This window comes from Enhydra lutris, unplaced genomic scaffold (genome assembly GCF_002288905.1).
Source record: "Enhydra lutris kenyoni isolate GAN:26980312 unplaced genomic scaffold, ASM228890v2 scaffoldscaffold66, whole genome shotgun sequence".
Lineage (NCBI taxonomy): Eukaryota > Metazoa > Chordata > Mammalia > Carnivora > Mustelidae > Enhydra > Enhydra lutris.
The window spans coordinates 14,805,229-14,823,339 of NW_019154150.1; the positions used below are offsets into that span (position 1 = coordinate 14,805,229).

Consider the following 18,111-nt stretch of genomic DNA (forward strand, 5'->3'; position numbering starts at 1 on the left):
TTTTGATGTTCAGTTTGTCACAGCCTGGCCCTTGACCGTCCTTTTAAGCTGGCTTCTGTGCCTTATCACTTCTACCCCCAAGACCTTGTGGAGCCATCTTTGCTTTCCTGCGAGCCAGCCTTGTAGGTGGATCTTGGTTTTTCCTGCCCCAAGGCATGGAATGAACAGCTTTCCAAGGAGCGCTGTTGACATTTCACCTAAAGCAGGACACCAGAATGTTGACCTGCTGGTTGTGGGTGCAGTAGTGTCCTTGCTGGGCTACTTCCTTGACAGATCTGGAAATAGTATTTCTTTTTAGTATCACTAAGTCCTGTTGATATTTTCAATTTAATTCTTTCGTGATCATTTTTTAGTTTGTTCTTAAAAGGAAAAGGGACTTCACAAATTTTTAAAAAGATTTATTTATTTGAGCGAGAGAAAGCAAGCATGAGTGGGAGGGGCAGAGGGGTGGGGGTGGAGAATCTCCAGCAGACTCCCTGCTGAGTGGGGAGCCTCCCAGGGGCTTGATCTCACAACCTGAGCCAAATCCAAGAGTGGGATGCTTAACCCACTGAGCCACCCAGGTACCTCCACAATTTGTTTTTGCTGTGAAATGCCAACTTGAGTTTTATCTTTGTCTCCCTACCCCCACCCCCTTTCACAGTTCATTTGTAAATAATCCTTAGATATTTTCTTAGTTATGGTAGGAAGACTGTAGAGGTGGACCACGCCCAGTTTAAATCTACGTGCTCTAATTGCTGAGTGATCTTGGACAAGCGAATTAAATTCTCTGGGTCCCCTGACCTCCTCTGCACAGCGAGGGGGCTGGTAATTAAGTAGCAGGGTCTGAGGAAGGAGTGAGCTAGAAAGTGCTGGCCGCCTGGTGTGCAGCCTGCATGCCCTAAATGGTATTGGGTGATGAGGGTGAGTGAGAGGTGGCTTCTCTGAGGCTCTCCGGGGACCTGTCCCTGATCCTCATTCCCCCAGGGTGGGGCGGTGATGGGAGCATTCTGGGGTTGGGGGGTTGCTGTGGAGGAACCTGTTTTTTCAGCTGCAGGAGGGGGGGGGGGGAGTGGGGAAGGAAGGGAAGGAAGACTGGGACCCTTGGGGCTCTTGGAGGAGAATGTGGATTTGAAGGCAGGTACAGCTGGATCTCAACCTCAGCACCATTTCCAGAGCTGCAGTTGGACTGCTTTATGCTTCTGAGCCTATAAAATGGGAGTTTTGGTGTAGATGTTCCTCTGAATCTTGCTTAGGAGCCCATGGAAGTCACCCACAAGTGATGCTATTTCCTTTGTGCTTGTTGCTGCATACTCTGTTTTCTTTCCCATTTTTGTAAGACGTGAATTAGGTATGCAGAGTCTTTGCACGCTGTGTAAGTCGTGTTCAGGAGTATGTTACTGTTCAAAAATGCATCCTCTGCCCTGCCCCCCGCCGATTGTCACTCGGGCCTATTACTGTGAACTCAGTGCCTTTTCATTAATTATGCGGGGACAAGCCAAGACAAGATGGTTCTACCTCATTTCCCTAATTATAGCTTAGAAAATTGTACTGTCTTTATAATTGCCTATACTGCCTTACTTACGTTTTTAAAGAATTTGAGTGATGAAGATGATCAGAAAGTAATATTTATTGCAAACTCACTTTGTCTCAGGCACTGTGCTGAGTGTTTTGCCATCCATTAATTAATTAATTAAAACCTCGCCTTGTCTCTGAGATAGGTATTACAATCCCCTCGTGTAACACAGTTAAGGCTCAGGTGTCTAAGAAGGTCACAGGGATGGTGGATGAGGAGCCTGGACCAAACCTTAGGCCATCTTACGCCAAAGCCCATGCTCTTAACTATGAAATTAAACTCCATCCATCCATTCATCCATCCATCCATCCATCATTTTTTGCCTCTATGATGATACCGATAAAGTATTTTTAAGTATTCATAGTGCAGGAAGGGAAATGTGCATGCCTTTGTTTGTCTCTCCCCTCATCTGACTTTCTGTGATGCCTTACAGAGTTTGCATTTCCTGTTCGTTTATTACATCTGCGTTTTGCAGATTCGTATTGGACCCTTTCCCCCAGACATAGTGGATTGAACCTGTTGAGCATGCTGATATTTGAGGAATCTGTTAATTGTTGACTGGAGGCCTAGAATCATCTTTTTAGAAACACCTTAAGGAACTTTATTTTTATTTATTTATTTTTTTTTTAGATTTTATTTATTTGAGAGACAGAGGGCACAAGTAGGGGGAGTAGCAAGCAGAGGGGAAGCAGGCTCTCTGTTGAGTAGGGAGCCTGATGTGGGGCTTGATCCCTGGCCGTGGGATCATGACCTGAGCCGAAGGCAGACGCTTAACCGACCAAGCCACCCAGGCGCCCCCAACTTAAGATTTTAAACAAAACCTTGGAAAACCTTGGGGCACAGCCTCTGCTCATATCTCACATGGGGGTCTGCTGTGGGGCTGTTGAGAGGTGCTATCCTTGCCAGGGAGAGACATGATAGAGGACCAGAGGGAGAGATATGTTCAGATAATGGGGGCAGCTATAGCCAGAATTAAAATCAATGGCTGCTGACTTTAAATAGGCAGATGTCCTAGAAAATCTTAAATGTGTACCTAAGCAGGGGTCAGGGAGAGGGAAGGGCAGGGATTCAAGTGAGTTAGGGAGGTGATGGGGTCTGATTTCTGTGTTGCCCAGGAAGAATTTGGAATTGGGTGGGGAGGGGCACAGTTCCTCCAGGGTATAAGTGACAGCTGGGGAACAGCATGACCAGAGACAGTACCATTCCCTGGCACTGTGTATCTTCCAAACTTTCCCAAAAGCCTGTTTACAGCCTGAGCCAAGATTCATCACAAGCTGCCTTTAGCTTTTGTTTCCCCTTCTGAGAGTTGAGGAGGTTTTGCTATTTGATGTTGCTGAAGAGGCAGGAACCCCGCTTTCCACACGGGACAGGATGTATGCTCCCAGTGTGCAGGCCGGGCCATGTGGGCTCAGTTGGCCACCCGGCAAGTGGGAAGATCTGCTTGTAGCATCTTGTGCTGGTGGGCAAGCACGGCCTGGTAAGAAAGCACAGGGCCCTCGAGTACAGAGAAGGTACCTGGAGCTGGGAGAAGCTTCTAGAACCTACACAGGGGACAGGAAGCCAGCTCTGGGGACCTCACAGCACAGCATTTGAGGCGCATTTGCTTCCCATGATTTAGGAAGGTTGAGATAGATCCATACTTAGTACAGATTCTGCCCAAGAGTCCACACATAGGGTTTGTAATTGTGTGTGTGTATGCGTGTATATAAACATATGTGTGTGTGTGCACGTGCATATCTATACAAACATACAGTTTTTTCTTAAAATTTTTTTTATTCAAATGCAGAGACACAAACACACACAAACACGCACACACTGTGTATGTTACCCTTCCTGATCTATCCGTCCTACTGACCTACCTCACTATTGCAACTGTGGCCTGTGGACCAGCAGCACCGCTGTCCCGTGGGAACTCGTCAGAGATGCAGAGTCTTGGGCCTGCTGCACACCTGCAGCGTCCGGATCTGCATTTCAGCAACAGCTCCTGGTGCTTCATGGGCACATTAACTCCCGGGAGCCCCACCCTAGAGAGATGCTTCTGAGGTTGTGAACTGAGGCATCATATACCACTGGAAGAATGAAGGGAAACGGTCCCTGCTTGGTCACCGTAGAAGGAAAGGAGCATGCTCTCCCCATGGTGGAAAAGAGACCTTCTCGTATTACTCGTTCACAAGTTACATGGTCTTGAGTAGAAAATTAAGAGGAGAAACCCATCAGAGCCCACGCGGCTGCTATTGATGCCAGCACATGGTTACGGTATCCAGCCAGCAGGCTGGTGAGGTTTGGTAGGGAGTTCTGTCTTTGGGCTTTGGTTTCCGAGGGAGATTTTTGTTCCCAGAGGCCATTTGGCAGTGTCCTTACATCAAGGAGAGAGAGGGGGTGGTGCTCCTGGGATCTAAGTGGTAGAGACCAGGGGCACTGCTAAGCACCCCGCAATGCCCAGACAGCCCCCAGCAGCAAAGACTGATCCCACCTTAAGTGTCAGTTGATCTGACCTTAAATGTCAGTAGCACTGAGCTTGAGAAACCCTGGTTCAAGGGATGGAGCTAACCTATAGTTAGTCCAAAATCTATCTATTACTCATTTAATTGAGATACTTAAAACATGCCAAACACTAATCAATGGTGACTCCATTTTTTTTCTTTAAGAAATAATACATTACAGATGCATTGATAAGGATGGTTGCAAAAGCCCATTCCCTCCCTCCCTAGGGGCAACCACACCATTTTGCGGGTGGGCTCTTGGCCTGGTGTTGTTTGTACTTGGATCACACATGTGAGCGCCGGTGAAACAGTCTCTTGCATTGCCTGCGCCCCTTTGTGACGGCGCTCTCCCCTGTTTGTATGTGGCAAGTTGTTTTCCCAGAAGTTTGAGCAAAGGCATGAGCAGCAGAGCAGAACTGCATCTCAATGAAAGCATTTCCATTTTCTTTTTCTTTTCTTTCTTTTTTTTTTTTTTAAAGAGGTTATTTGTTTATTTGACAGATCACAAGTAGTCAGAGAGGCAGGCAGAGAGAGAGGGGGAAGCAGGCTCCCTGCTGAGCAGAGAGCCCGATTCAGGACTCGATCCCAGGACCCTGAGACCACGACCTGAGCCGAAGGCAGAGCCACCCAGGTACCCTAGCATTTCCATTTTCTGAGTGATTTACCTTTCCTTTTAGGTGGTGGTCAAAAATGTTCAGAAAAGGTGTTTCACGTATTAAATCAGGTTGACCAAGGAAAAAGTAATGGTTACAGATTTTAGAACATGACCAAAAGTAATGGTTACAGATTTTAGAACGTGGCATTTTTTCAAATGCAGACTCCATAGTGGCCCAGAATTGAGCAGATGTTCTTGTCTTTACATTTGTTGGAAGTGATGATGGTGGCAAGGCCCCCAGCTCCCACCTGCCCGCACCCCCCTTTCTCCTTGTGTGGCACCTCCCCGCCCCTGCTCCCAGCATCCTTGGAAGACATTTCCTCCATCTTGGCATCATTTTTCAGAGCTGGCCAGTTTCTATGGCAACTGTTAGATTGAAAGATGATCAGCGAGCGGGAGGCGAGAGCGGGAGGCGAGGCTGGAGTGAGACCTCCGGGTGGTGGTGTGTGTCCCTGACGTCACCCTCCTCGCGTCTGGATAGGGCGATAATGGATACTCCCATTCAGGGCTGCTGGCCACTGCCGCTTTATTAGCAGGGCTGCTGGGGGGCTCTGCAAATTGCTTCTCTTTCTGCCCCTCCTGTCCTCGCCCCACCAGAATTCTGCTTCTCACGGCCTCTTTTTCTGTTTCGGCGGCAGACTGTCATTAAGAATGCACGGCTTAATCCCGGTGTGTTTCAGGATGCTCTTCTGCCCAGTGTTCTGGAAGGGCAGGGAGGCATGGCAGTGTTTTACTTGATGTTGATGGTGCTGTGAAGTCGTTCTTTCCTCTGCGAGAATACTGACTATGCAGAAATTTATTGAAGCGGATTATTATGAACTAGACTGGTATTATGAAGAATGCTCGGACGGTAATTATGGCCCCCCCTCGCAAAACAGAGCAGGAATGTGTAGGAGCATTGTCTCCCTCTGGGGTGGGGTGGTGATCCTGAAACCTTTGCTGGGGACACGGGCAGGAGGTGGTGGGGGGTGCTGGAACCTGCATGACCGCAGGCGTGCATGGCCCTGACGGTTTTGTAAGCAGGGTGGATGAGATGGCAGGTGGGCAGGGCTCAGGGGGACCCTTCTGCGCTTAGTCGGTCTTTGCTCAGAAGGGCAGATGGTGTGTGCCTGGTTTGTGAGCATTGTACTTCTCTTGGATTGAATTCTCTCCGGGGTGAGACATGAGTTTGGTGTTGATGTGCGCAGGCATGCACACACGTGTGTGTATGTGCGTGTGCGTGCAAGGAGAGATGTGTTCAGTAACCTCTGTGCTGTTGGCTGGGCTAGGGAGTAGTGTATTGGGGAGGCGGCTCTCTGGACTGTTGGCAGCAGGCCTGGAAGAGTCCTCCCTTTCCCAAGCCCAGACCGAGCCCTGAGCCCTGACCCGAGGCGGGTCCTGGGGAGGCTGGAGAAGATGCAGAAGCAGCTTCCCAGCCGGCAGGCAATTCAAATGCATTTTGCTTGTAGGATCCCAGTGATCTGTGGGGGTGGGGAGACATTGGGAGGGGCTGGAGAGACTGTCTCCTTCTGTCACAGGCCGGGTTTGTGCAGGGAGGGTGTGGCACATTCCAGAGGAGACCGGGTGGAGTTTGTGTGGCTGGAGAGGCCTCAGGCCTCGGGAGGTTTCGGGTACCCGGAAAATAGCACTGAGGTGTATTCTCAGGGAGGCCACAGGAGAGGACCCTTAGGCTCCTGTGGTGCTGGGTCCCAGAACCTTGTAGGACACAGTGGATCTGTCTTGTTTAATTCTTCTTCAAAATGACCCTCAAATCACATGTCTTTTGCATGCCCCCCTCATCCCCCATACATGAAAAGAACACAGTTAATATGTACAGTCCGAGGGTCTGGTCCCTAGTGGTACCATGTTCCCAGCGCCTCAGGAGCCATTAATAGGTGAGGTAGCTGTTTCTTAATTGAATTGGGAGTTTCAGACCGCTCTGACCATGACCACGTTGGATGAACCTGAATGATGTAGCAGGCCGGGAGCTGGCCTCATCAGTAAGCTGAGGAACTGCATAATTATCTCCTGTCTGCTGATTGCTGCCTTGACCAACAGCTATGGGAGAGGGACGGAGAGGCTTCCTTGGGGAGGGAGGGTGGGTATGTAACTGCGCTGAGAAACTTCCCCAGTTGAGCCCCACTGTCCCCCAGCATTAGGTGAGGACAGTGTTGTGTGGAGTCCCTGTGTGGTTTTTAAATATCCTGAGTAATGGTGGTGGTGGGCAGCTCCGAGAGTCTTCTGGGGAAAAGGTGACTGGGTCTTTTTTGCTGTTTGGATGTGTTATTCTTGATGCAAGTTCCCATCCTGTTACCCCACTCCAAGAGGCAATGATAGGGATGCTTCTTTTCAGAACCGTCACTGAACTCTTAAGAGTTTCCTTGGTGATTTGGGACTCAACTGAGTGAGCTCTCCCTAACTTTTTTAGAGTATGGACCTCAGTGGATCCCTGGAATGGGGAGTGTGAGTTCTGGCAGAATGCCTGTCCCACACTGTGGCTGAGTTGGGGCGTGGCCATGGCTCCCACGGATCCCTCCTAGAAGTGGAGGAGGAAGGTGTTTCATACTGTCTTGACCCAGTTGCTACAGCATCCAGCTCTCTTTACACCCTGGTCCTTGGGAATAAAGCCAGTCGCTTGTGGTAGTCAGTCTGAGGACTGAGAGGAGGCAGGCTGACTCTTATCTGGGTGTCTGTCAGAAGGATTTTCTTACCCAGCCATTTCTCAGTGGAGTCTTTTGGCCCGGAGGCAGCCAGATCTCTCTTCTTCCAACTGAAAGGAAAATGGAAGGAGAGGCAACTCATCTGTCCAAGGGTAAATCAGTGTTGCTCGCAGTTACTGTCTGAGTGTGTGTTGAGCAGAAATACTTGCCTTTACTCGCCATTCTGGTTTGGATAAAGGGGAGAGGGCCATTGGGACAGAATCTACTGGAACAACCAGCATTTGCGTAATCCCACTTTTAAAATAGCAAAACAGGTAATACAAGGGACAGAAACCCAGAAATCATCGAGTTTAGGAAACCCAGGGGATTGGGATTTCAAAAAAATGCTAATTTTATAGTTAACTCCTTTACTCATTTCTCCCTAGTTGGATTCTTACCTGGCCTCGGCAACTGGTCTGGAAATGCATTTTGCCTTTGTTTATATATGCATCTTTTAAATTGCAAACAAAATAGCCCTTTCATCTCCCAGTCCTCCCCTACTGGGCGGTGAGGCGGCCAGGTAGGAGTAGACACCTCTCACGGCTTTACCTCTCTTATCATTTGGCATTTGAATCATTAACGAGGGGAACTTCCAGGGAACTTTTCATATTAATAACAAAAGATGAGTCAGATGTTTTGAGAAAGATGCAAAATCATCATTTATGTCAGCGTTACTGACTCACACTCACATTGGAGGGTTAGCACTGGAAAGTAATGTGTATATATATATATGGGTGGGAGTATGGACCGCAGGACAGTTAGTACCCCTCTTTTAAAATTGGAATAAAAAAATAGCTGCTATTCTCTTTTCCTTCTGAGGTTTAGGAGAGCTTTATTCGGTGTCGAATGCCGTATCCTTCCCCGTTTTGGTCTCAGTTACGGATTCTCACACACCACCTTCCCCACCCACCCCAACCGAAAACAGTAAGACCCCAGAGGGCATAACAAGGGGCGTGGGGTAGGGGCTTAGAATAATAAGAAGTTGGAGGGGTTCATTGCCCAGCATCTTAAAGTCATTTCTAGAGATTTGAAACAACCAGCCCTCAGCAGTATAGCATCTCCTTCGTGGAATTCGGGCAGATAAACTAGGGCCTATGGTTTTAAACTACAGTGTCAGACAGCCCCGGCTAGCCACAACGGATGTGTCCCCTATCTAAAGCCTGCCAGATTATGAAAATCACCCACATATTTAAAAAGAAGATTCTCGGATTTACTCCAGATCCAGAGAGGTCCTGAGAAATCTGAATTTTTAGCACGTGCCTTAGGTGATTCTTTCCATCGGGTGTGTTTGGGAAACTGTCCCAATGTCCGTGGAGACCAGCCCCAGGCTTCAAGGTCTGGAAAGTAATTCTTTAGATCTGTCACAGAATCCTATGTTGTTTCTTGGCTACACTGGTCCCTTTTTTTTTTTTTTTTTTTTCAGAGTATGTTTTTAGAAACAGGCCTTTTTAATATTTAAAAAAGTCTCGGGTTCAAGTGTGTGTGTCTTTATTTATTTATTTATTTATTAAAGATTTTATTATTTATTTGACAGACAGAGATCACAAGTAGGCAGAGAGGCAGGCAGAGAGAGAGGAGGAAGCAGGCTCCCTGATGAGCAGAGAGCCCGACGCGGGGCAGAGGCTTTAACCCACTGAGCTATCCAGGCACTCCAAGTGTGTGTCTTTAATTTACATTAGCAATGACTGTACAAGTACAGAGATTGCCAGAAAGTGCACTGGCCTGGAGTTTTCTGTCTGAGGCCCGTTGAGCACTCTATATGGCTGTGTGGTTTGGGCACATCTTGGGACCTCTGTGAGCCCCCGTCAGCTCAGATGCCCCATCTGAAAAGTGGGGATAGCCACACTGACCAGAGCCTTAGTGAAAAGTAGTTGAGCCATAGTGAAGAGAGTCAGCCACACTGACCAGAGCCACAGTTGAGCCTTGAACAACGTGGGGTTTGGGGTACTGACCCCCTTACAATAAAAAAATCTGTGTAGAACTTTTGACTCCCTCAAAACTTAACTGCTATTAGCTATTGCAAATAACATAAACAGTCAATTGACGCGTACGTGTATGATATACACATGTTTGTCCATTGCAGTAATCTTAGAATCAAGTAAGCTAGAGAAAAGAAAATGTTATTAAGAAAATCATAAGCAAGAGAAAATATACTCACAGTACTGTGCTGCATTTATTGAAAAAAATCCACATATCAGTGGACCCACCCACTTCAAACCCATGTTGTTCAAGAGTCAACTGTAAAAAGCTTCTGTAAATGGTGATGTGCTAGGTCAGTGCTTAATTTTATTTTCTCGGAAATAGTCTAATTAGTACGTTCTTTTAAAAAATCCCTTTCAGGGGGCACCTGGGTGGCTCAGTGGGTTAAGCCTCTGCCTTCAGCTCAGGTCATGATCTCAGGATCCTGGGATAGAGCCCCACATCGGGCTCTCTGCTCAGCAGGGAGCCTGCTTCCCCCCCGCCCCCCCCCGCCCCCGCCTGCTGTTCTGTCAACTTGTGATCTCTCTCTGTCAAATAAATTAAAAAATCTAAAATAAATAAATAAAATCCCTTTCAAAAGGGGAGTGGCATTTTGAACAGGATATAGTATCTTTCTTTCTTTCTTTTTAAGATTTTATTTATTTGAAAGAGAGAGAGCCAGTGTGAGAAGGGGGATGGTCAGAGGGAGAAGCAGATGTCCTGCTGAACAGGGAGCCAATGAGGGCTCCAGGGCTCGATCCCAGGACTATGGCATCATGAACTGAACAGAAGGCAGATGCTTCACCGATTGAGCCACCCAGGTGCCCCAAAGTGTAGTATCTTTACCACCTGTTTCTTGTTAGTCTCTCTTATACCCATGCACCCTCATTGCCAGCTGTACGACATTGTAGTTGTGAGTATTGGGGTTGGGGGTGGTTTCGCTCATGCCGTCTTATCACAGGGAAGCTGCGGTGGACGACTAAAGACGTTGTTCCTTGGGCTTACTCCATAGTGAAAAGTTGGTGATGATACATGGGGGCCGTCATGGGGGCTCTGTTCCTCGCTTGGCTGCAGTGACCTCTACAATGCCACCCCAAGGTCGGGGGTGGTGGCTAGTTTGGGAGTAAGGTTTTGTTAGAGGTATTGTAAGCATTCATTGAAAAACTGTTCCTAGGTTTCAAGATGATTTTCTAAAGTTCCTGCGCTTTGTGTCAAACAACGCAAACAGGCCCCATGTGTTCATCTCTTGCTTATTGTGGGGTGAACCTTTGGGAGTGGGCGATGGTTTTTCCCTTTCCAGACACAGCACCTTTCTGAATGGCTGTAAAAGTGAGTTTAAAAAAAAAAAAAAAAAAAAGAATTAAGTACAAATGCATAAAGTAACTGTCCGATCTTATCACTGACTTTGGGAAAGTAGTGGTAATGTCCTCCCTCAGATGTCCATGCAAGCCCAGAGCCCAGGTTTTGAGCATGATGTTTCTCTTATTTTTTTTTTAATGGCATAGCGAGGTCCTTGGACCATGACCCTCAATAATGGGGGCTCTGCTCCAACGGACCAAGAAGTGGAGTGGGGTGCTTGGAGCACTGAGAGAAGTCTGCACGGTGGATGGTATGGGAGGAGAGGACAGAAGGACACTCGTGGCAGGGGGTGCAGTAGGGTCAAGGTGGGCAGGGGGCTGTCGGGGAGGCACAGACCGTGGAGGTCAGAAAGTGTACAGCTCACATCTTGAAAGGAAGGGGCACCCTCTGGAAGGAAGCTGTCCAGTGGGACTTGTGACGGTGGAAACATTCTGTGCGTGTCTTCCGGGATGGTAGGCTAGCCACCTGTGGCTCTGGATGTGACTAACATGACTTGGATTTTGGATTTTATTTAATTTTAATCAATTTGAATTTGAACTTAAATGGCCCCAGTGGCTTGTGGCCTCTCTTGGGACAGTGCATGGTAGAGCTTTGGGACAGTGATGTCTCTGATGGTATGTTGAGTGGATCCGGAGAGAGACACTCTCAGAAGGAAGCCCTCTACCTTCCTGTCCAGTGTTCCCAGCCACCGTCCGGAGTTCAGTCCTGCCCCTCTCTTCTGGGGCCCCAGTGTCAGGTCCTTGCCTTTAGGACGCACACGCCCTTGCTACTTGATTCTTCCTGGGGCCGAGCTCCATGCGGAGGTCCGTCCAGGATCTCCCACTTGGCACAGGGATTGCTGGGCTTTCTTGTTTGGGTTTTTGAAGAAATTACTCCTTCAGAGAAGAAGTTCTTTGGTCCATCTCTGCCTGTAATCTTGAAATGTATGCAGGTGAGTTTCAGGTTTGAGAACTCCTTGACATCCCTGGTGGGGGGAGGGGGAGAGAAGGGGGAGGAGAGATTTGCGGTGGGAGGCAGGGAATATCCTGAAGAAGGACTAAACCCAGAAATACGGGGTGACATGAAGAGTCTGGTTTTGTGTTCAAAATGCTGTGTCCTCAGTGTTTATTATGTAATATATATAGACTTGGACATCTTTTGTTAAAGATAGCCTAGATTTGAGTTACAGGCTGAGTTAGAAACAACTTGGTGATGAGTCATCACTGAGAGTATTTTCAAAGACATGAGATCAGCTTTTGTTATCATTTGTACACACCGTGGCCCAGTACAGTATCCTACACATCTTACAATCAGTCTGATATTTGCTGAATGAATAATGCACAAGGTGGAGATCCTCCTTCCCTTTCCCCCTCCCTCAACAGGGCTTCAGACTCACTGTCATTCGAATTGAATTAAGCCCAATTTGATGCCATTTATTGAGATTAAATGGCACCCCCCCACCCCTGCAGTGTGTGTCCTCCTAAACATTGTATTTAAAGCTTATGCAGATTTTCAAAAGGTGATTTTAAACCCCTTGCCACTGAATTTCTGCTAAGCCTCCTTTTCATAAAGGATACCTCTTTAATGTTGTACAATGTAGTAATCATTTCCAGGTTCCAAAATATTAACCAGACAATGCATATGTCTCTCGGGTTTTATTTTTAAATAGCATTTTCCTTGCATTCTGGTTTGCTATTTGAAGCACTCATATGTCTTATATTCATTTTTGTGGAGGTAGCAATTCAACGTAGCAGACCCCTTTAGCTGCCAAAATGGGATCTTCAGCCCTGCGGATCCAAAGCCAAATGAGACCAGGCACCCGCCCCTGGGCAGGGAATTCTGCGTGATGGCCTGGCCAGGGCTCTGCTAGCTGCCCTCGCAGTTTCCTGGGGGAATCAGTAGACAGCTGGCTTAGGTCTCCTGCTGTTGCTTTTAGGAGCAGGGACACCCGCCACAGTGTAGCGGGGAGGCGGCTGAGGCACGGAAATTGCAGAATGTGCTGCAGTCCTTAGCTGCCAGTGCTCGGGGCCACCTTCCGGTGGGTTTGATGGAAGAACCTGCCACTTCCACTGTCAAAGGCAGAATCAGACAGTGCCGAGGAATTGGCACCGAGACGCACAATTAAACCACGGATTCTTCTTCCAGGCGACATTGTAAATTATTCGGTTTTAGATGCTTTTCCCATCCCCCCTCATCCTAGCAATTAGAATTTGTAAATCTGACTGTCAATACACAGATTTAGGATGACCGTGAAGGTTATAAAATGCGGATTTAACAACGGCAAAGGCCATGTATTATTACTGAAGAAAGACTGAAGCTTAAAACAGGTAATGGTGATTGCCATGTCTTTTTTTCCTTCTGCTAGAAATCAGTGATCACTCCCTTCCCCATTCAGCACTGTGTCAGGCTGTTGTCAAAGTCATACTGGGCTCAGGGGTGCCTGGGTGGGTTGGTCAGTTAAGGGTCTGCCCTTGGCTCAGGTCATGATCTCAGGGTCCTAGGATCCAGCCCTGCAACGGGCTCCCTGCTTAGCAGGGAGTCTGCTTCTCCCTCTCCCTCTTCCCCTCTCCCCTGCTCTTGCTGGCCCTCAAACAAATAAATAAAATCTTAGGGGGGAAAAAAAAAAAGGCAGGTTGGTCTCTGCTTCCGGAGCACACCCACCAAAATTCTCTCATCTGAGGGCATTAGGCAGTTACTCATCAGGGCAGTTCCTCTGCTGGAGTCCTACCTTTAGACAGGTGTACCTGCTTCAGGCTTGTTTAGTATTGCTGGGCGCAGTTGCTATGAAACTTCCAGGGAGCTACCATTCCTCATTGCTTCCTGGGGGAGTAAGAGTGGGGAGAAGGATCTGGAGGTGGAGAGCTTAACCTAAAGTCCTGCACCTGCCTGCCGGCCTCTCCTCTGAGTTGACAGCACCTGTCAGGGTCACCTGGGGCAGGCAGGGCATTCCCATTCTGGCAGGTGCTTCTGCCTTGCCCCGCCCCACACTGTCCCTCCTCCCAGCTCCTGGGAGCCACCCCCTTCCGGGTCTGTCCTGGGTGACGCTGAGCCAATTCCCTGTGCACACCTTCCACTCCAGCTCAGCCAGGGAATGTCCTCTGCCCCGTCCAGGGCCCAGCATGTGCCCCAGGGGTCTGGGCTCCAGTGGCTCCTCTGGGTAGACGGCTGGGTGCTATCCCAAGAACCGCCTGTTAGGGCAATGTTTGGGCTTTGGGGTGACTTCAGCAATGTCCCTGAGAGACGTGGGAAGGGAAGAAGAGTACTTTGAGTATGACTACCAGGATGAAGAGAGGAAAACCTCCTGTGAACAGCATGAAAGCCTGGACCTCTTGGAAGAGGGTAAATTCTACACTTTGTTCCAATCTGACCCTTTCCCTGTGAGTGTCTCACTGGCTGTTTCACTCATCTCACAGCACTCTTCTGTTTTCCTATTGAGATGTAACTTCCAGTATACAGATCTTAAATGGCGAGTGGCTTGTAACGACCTCCGTGTAAAACCACACGCAGCACGTCCAGCACCCTGAGGAGGCCCCTCGCACCCCAGGAGGGAGGCCGCTGTCCTGGCTTCTGTCATCTTTGATCTGTTTGCTCCTTTGTTCTTGATCTCTGTAGATGGAATCACTATTGGGCATTAGTTTGTCTGGCTTCTGTTGCTTAACCAGTCCATACATGTTATTACAAGTATCAGTAGTTGTCTAGTTGGTTGTTTTTCCCTTAGTGGCATCCCAGTACTCTTTTTTAAGAGGTTTCGTCGTTTTCTTGTAGCTGATTGGGTTTTGGTAAATTAATGGGCAAGAGACTGAGTCATTATTAAATAAAGTATATTTTTGTGCTGGCGTTATTTTTACTTATTATTATTTTTTACATTTAAATTCAGTTAATTAAGGTACAGTGTATTATTAGTTTCAGGGGTAAAATTCAGTGATTCTTCAGTTACATACAGCACCCAGTGCTCCTTCCATCAAGTGCCCTCCTTAATGCCCGTTACCCAGTTATCCCATCCCCCTGCCAACCTCCCTCCAGCAACCCTCAGTTTGTTTCCTATAGTGTGCTAGCATTATTCTTCAAAGATCATTAACCACCAATTTGAAATAGGGGCTTTAAAAAAAAACAACTTAGGATTCCTTCTTTCTTTTCTTTTCTTTCTTTCTTTCAAAGAATTATTTATTTGAGAGAGAGAGTGAGTGGGGGGGGCTGGGTAGTTAGAGGTGGAAAGACTCTCAAGTGGACTCCCTGCTGAGTGGGGAGCCATTACCCTGAGACAGTAACCTGAGCTGAAATCAAGAGTCTGTCCTCAACCAACTGAGCCACCCAGGCACCCCAGAGTGGTTAAAGTCTCCACACCCGGCGTGGAGCTCACCGTGGAGTCTGAACTTAAAACCCTGAGGTCAAGGCCTGAGCTGAGATCAAGAGTCGGATGCTTAACTCGCTGAGCCACCCACGTGCCCCTAAGGATTATTCCAAATAGAAAAGTACAAGGGCTGATGTTGAAGTCGCCTTGGGAACCCACCTTTAGGCTCTTTCAGAGGGATGCTGCTTTTGGACAAGCAGGAGAGTGTTAAGGATAGGCCCAAAGGCTCAGTGTGAGTTTCCTAGTTGGCCTTCTTTGGCTTTCGCCCACAACCCAGAGAAATCCCAGAGAAAGGGATTTTTGGGGTGCAGCTGGATGTTTCAATGGTGACTGCATGTCTGTTCCTTAGGTCTTGAGTAAAATCAGTGTGAATACCTTTTCAAAATTCTGCTCTGTGATGATCTCTTTTCATGTCTCAACCAAACTTTACTTTAGAAATTATTTCTAATCGGCCATATAGCAAAAGTTTCTCTTTTGAGGTTTCTGTCCTGAAGATACTAACATTTCCCCTGCTGACAGTTAAAGGGGATTTGGAGAAAGCAGGGAAAGGGGATGGCCAGGAGAGAGCCAGGGGACTCTGTGCTAAGGCTAGGTGTCCTGCCCGGCCCTTTCACAGAGGAGATAGTGGAGGTGGATGGAGAAGTGTCTGGCCGATGGGGACTGCACATGAGTCAGGTTCCTGAAATACTCAGGAGAAAGGCATCCGTGTGTTCTTGTAGGTTTACCTGGATCAGCTGCTGTCCCTTACAGCTATGGGACTGTAGCCTGCAGTCCGTGTGCCCACATCACCTGGGACCTGGTTAGAAATGCACATTCTTGGGCCCCAGACCCACAGAGTCACAACCCACTTTTTAACAAGATCTTCCAAGGCTTCCCATGTGGATGAAAGTGTGGGATGAGCGGTCGCTGTAAAGCAGAGCAGGATGATTTTAGAAACCACTCATTGAACCATACGATTCTAAATTAAAGACTATACCAGGTTCTGGAGCAGTGTCTTATAGCCTAGGCAAGAGAAGAAAAAATGTTGTATTGAAAATGTTTCCTATATCTGTATTTTTTTTTTTTTAAGATTTTATTTATTTATTTGACAGACAGAGATCACAAGTAGGCAGAGAGGCAGCAGAGAGAGAGGGGAGGAAGCAGGCTCCCTGCGGAGCAAAGAGCCCGATGCGGGGCTCAATCCCAGGACCCTGGGATCATGACCCGAGCCGAAGGCAGAGGCTTTAACCCACTGAGCCACCCAGGCGCCCCCTATATCTGTATTTTTAACCTTAAGGCAAAAACTCTGAGCCAGATGATAGTGATGAGACCCAGTGTTTGTATTTACTGCTTGGGCCGGGCACCTATCTCAGTACTTTCTATGAGTCTGTGCATTTAATCCTTAAAGCAGCCATATGCGGTGAAGTGCTGTTATCATTTCCATTTCACAGGTTTATAAGAGGAAACTTATGTGACCTTGTCCAGAGTCATGGAGCTAGTAAGTGATTTCAACCTATGTAGAATTGCTCAGGGGCCCTCTGCTCTTAAACCATTGTGCTAGCAGTTCCCAAAGTGGGTTCCTGCCCAGTAGCATCAGCATCACCCAGGATTGTGTTAGAAATGCACATTCTCGGGCCCTGCCCCAGAATGTGGGGACCTGCTGAGCCAGACACCCTGGGTTGGGGCCTGGCAGACTGGGTTTTAACATGCCCTCTGGCTGATTCCAACGTACATTATCCTGTGCTGGGCCACGTTTCATAGATAACCATGGGTGTTGGTTCGCAACCCTTTCCAGAGGTTCCTGGGTGTAATCTGAAACCCGCCCCCATTCCCTGTGGGTAGCGAGAGTTGAAGGAGGAGGCAGGCCACTCCAGATTGGTAGGTGGCAGGTTTTACAAGCAAAGAGAACTTCCGTAGGAGGCTTGCCTTGGGCAGCTGGTAGACAGTGGGTCCCCACACCTGCCTGCCAAACCTTAGAAGTTTATAGAGAAGCTTTAACAGGGTTTAGTCACGTATACCATGCAGGTGTTCTCAACACTACCTTACCATCTCAAGGCTTTGACCTTGGAATGGCCTCTGGGAGCAGGAAAGGCCAGCAGAACCCACATTCTAAGGATAGGATAGGGAGGATAGGATAGGATAGGGAGCCTCTGAGTGCCCAGGTCCGGCTCATAGGTCACCTGAAGGTGGTCACATCTTTTTTGGCATCCCCCAACACAGGTCCCCTACTTGAAGATCACATTCAGGGGGGGCCACTGCTCTGTATTTGCCATCTCATAGACTTAATTTCCCTCTCATAGACTTAAATTCTCTTTTGTTCCTTCCCATTCCATTGCCTTCCTTTCTTCAATAAAATGCTCAAGTGTCCTGGAGGGGTGAAGTGTTAACAGTAATTTCAGGACAGTGAGCTCCAAAGAAATATACTTTATTGCCAGTGTGCTTCCTTTTCTTTGTAAAATGAAATTCATGAGACTGGCTCCCGGTTGCAGGAAGTCTGGGGCATGGATCAGAAGATGGCGGTTTGGTTTGACAGGTTTGGTTTCTGGGGCCAGTCCTGTGTCCCGGAGCAAGCCACTTGCTGGACAGGCTCTTGCTTTTCTCCAGCGCTGTCGTACTGCCTGTGTCTTGAAAGCAAGACAAGATGGGAAGCAAGTCCTGTGTGTGGAAGAGAAGTGCTCTTGGGTAATGAAATTATGTGCAGGATGTGGTTCTGAGCTGGTTTAGGTGGTTTTCTTCCCTGTAAACTGACCTAAAAGAAGTGCTGGGTTGCTGTGATAGCTGTGGGTCTGGGACACATTTATTCTCTTCGGTCACCTCATGGGGGTGATAGGTACTTTCCAATGTCACCCTTTAACCTTCAAAACAGCCTTTGAATTAAATGCTCCTCCCATTTGCTCTCAGTGCAATGGAGGCTGAGCTGGGTTGTCCCTGACCTGGGTTGTCTCCGACCTGGGTTCCCCCACCATCATCCTGCCTGGGGTCTGCCTTCCACCACACCCAGGCGCAAAGCTAATGGAGCTGAAGGCCCTTCCTGGCCTCTCCTCATGTAATGGTTCTAACCCATGAGGCGGGCGCTCCCAAGAGAAGCAGCTTGCTCACACCAGGCAGCTGTG

At 48.1% G+C, this 18,111-nt stretch overlaps 1 protein-coding gene across 8 annotated transcripts in view; it reads left to right on the forward strand.

Moving 5' to 3' along the window:
• The window catches only part of LOC111158987 (trafficking kinesin protein 1), a 183,955-nt gene that overhangs the window by 110,100 nt on the left and 55,744 nt on the right, over nucleotides 1–18,111 (forward strand). For 2 of the 8 annotated variants that reach the window (XM_022521339.1, XM_022521340.1), the window contains exon 1: nucleotides 5,480–5,543. The exons of 5 other annotated variants lie outside the window; for them this stretch is intronic. In XM_022521339.1, the coding sequence (XP_022377047.1) occupies nucleotides 5,480–5,543 (64 nt within the window). Of the gene's footprint in view, nucleotides 1–5,479; nucleotides 5,544–13,895; nucleotides 14,008–18,111 lie in introns of those variants that run through there. One more of the 8 variants, XM_022521342.1, reaches the window with a different exon arrangement.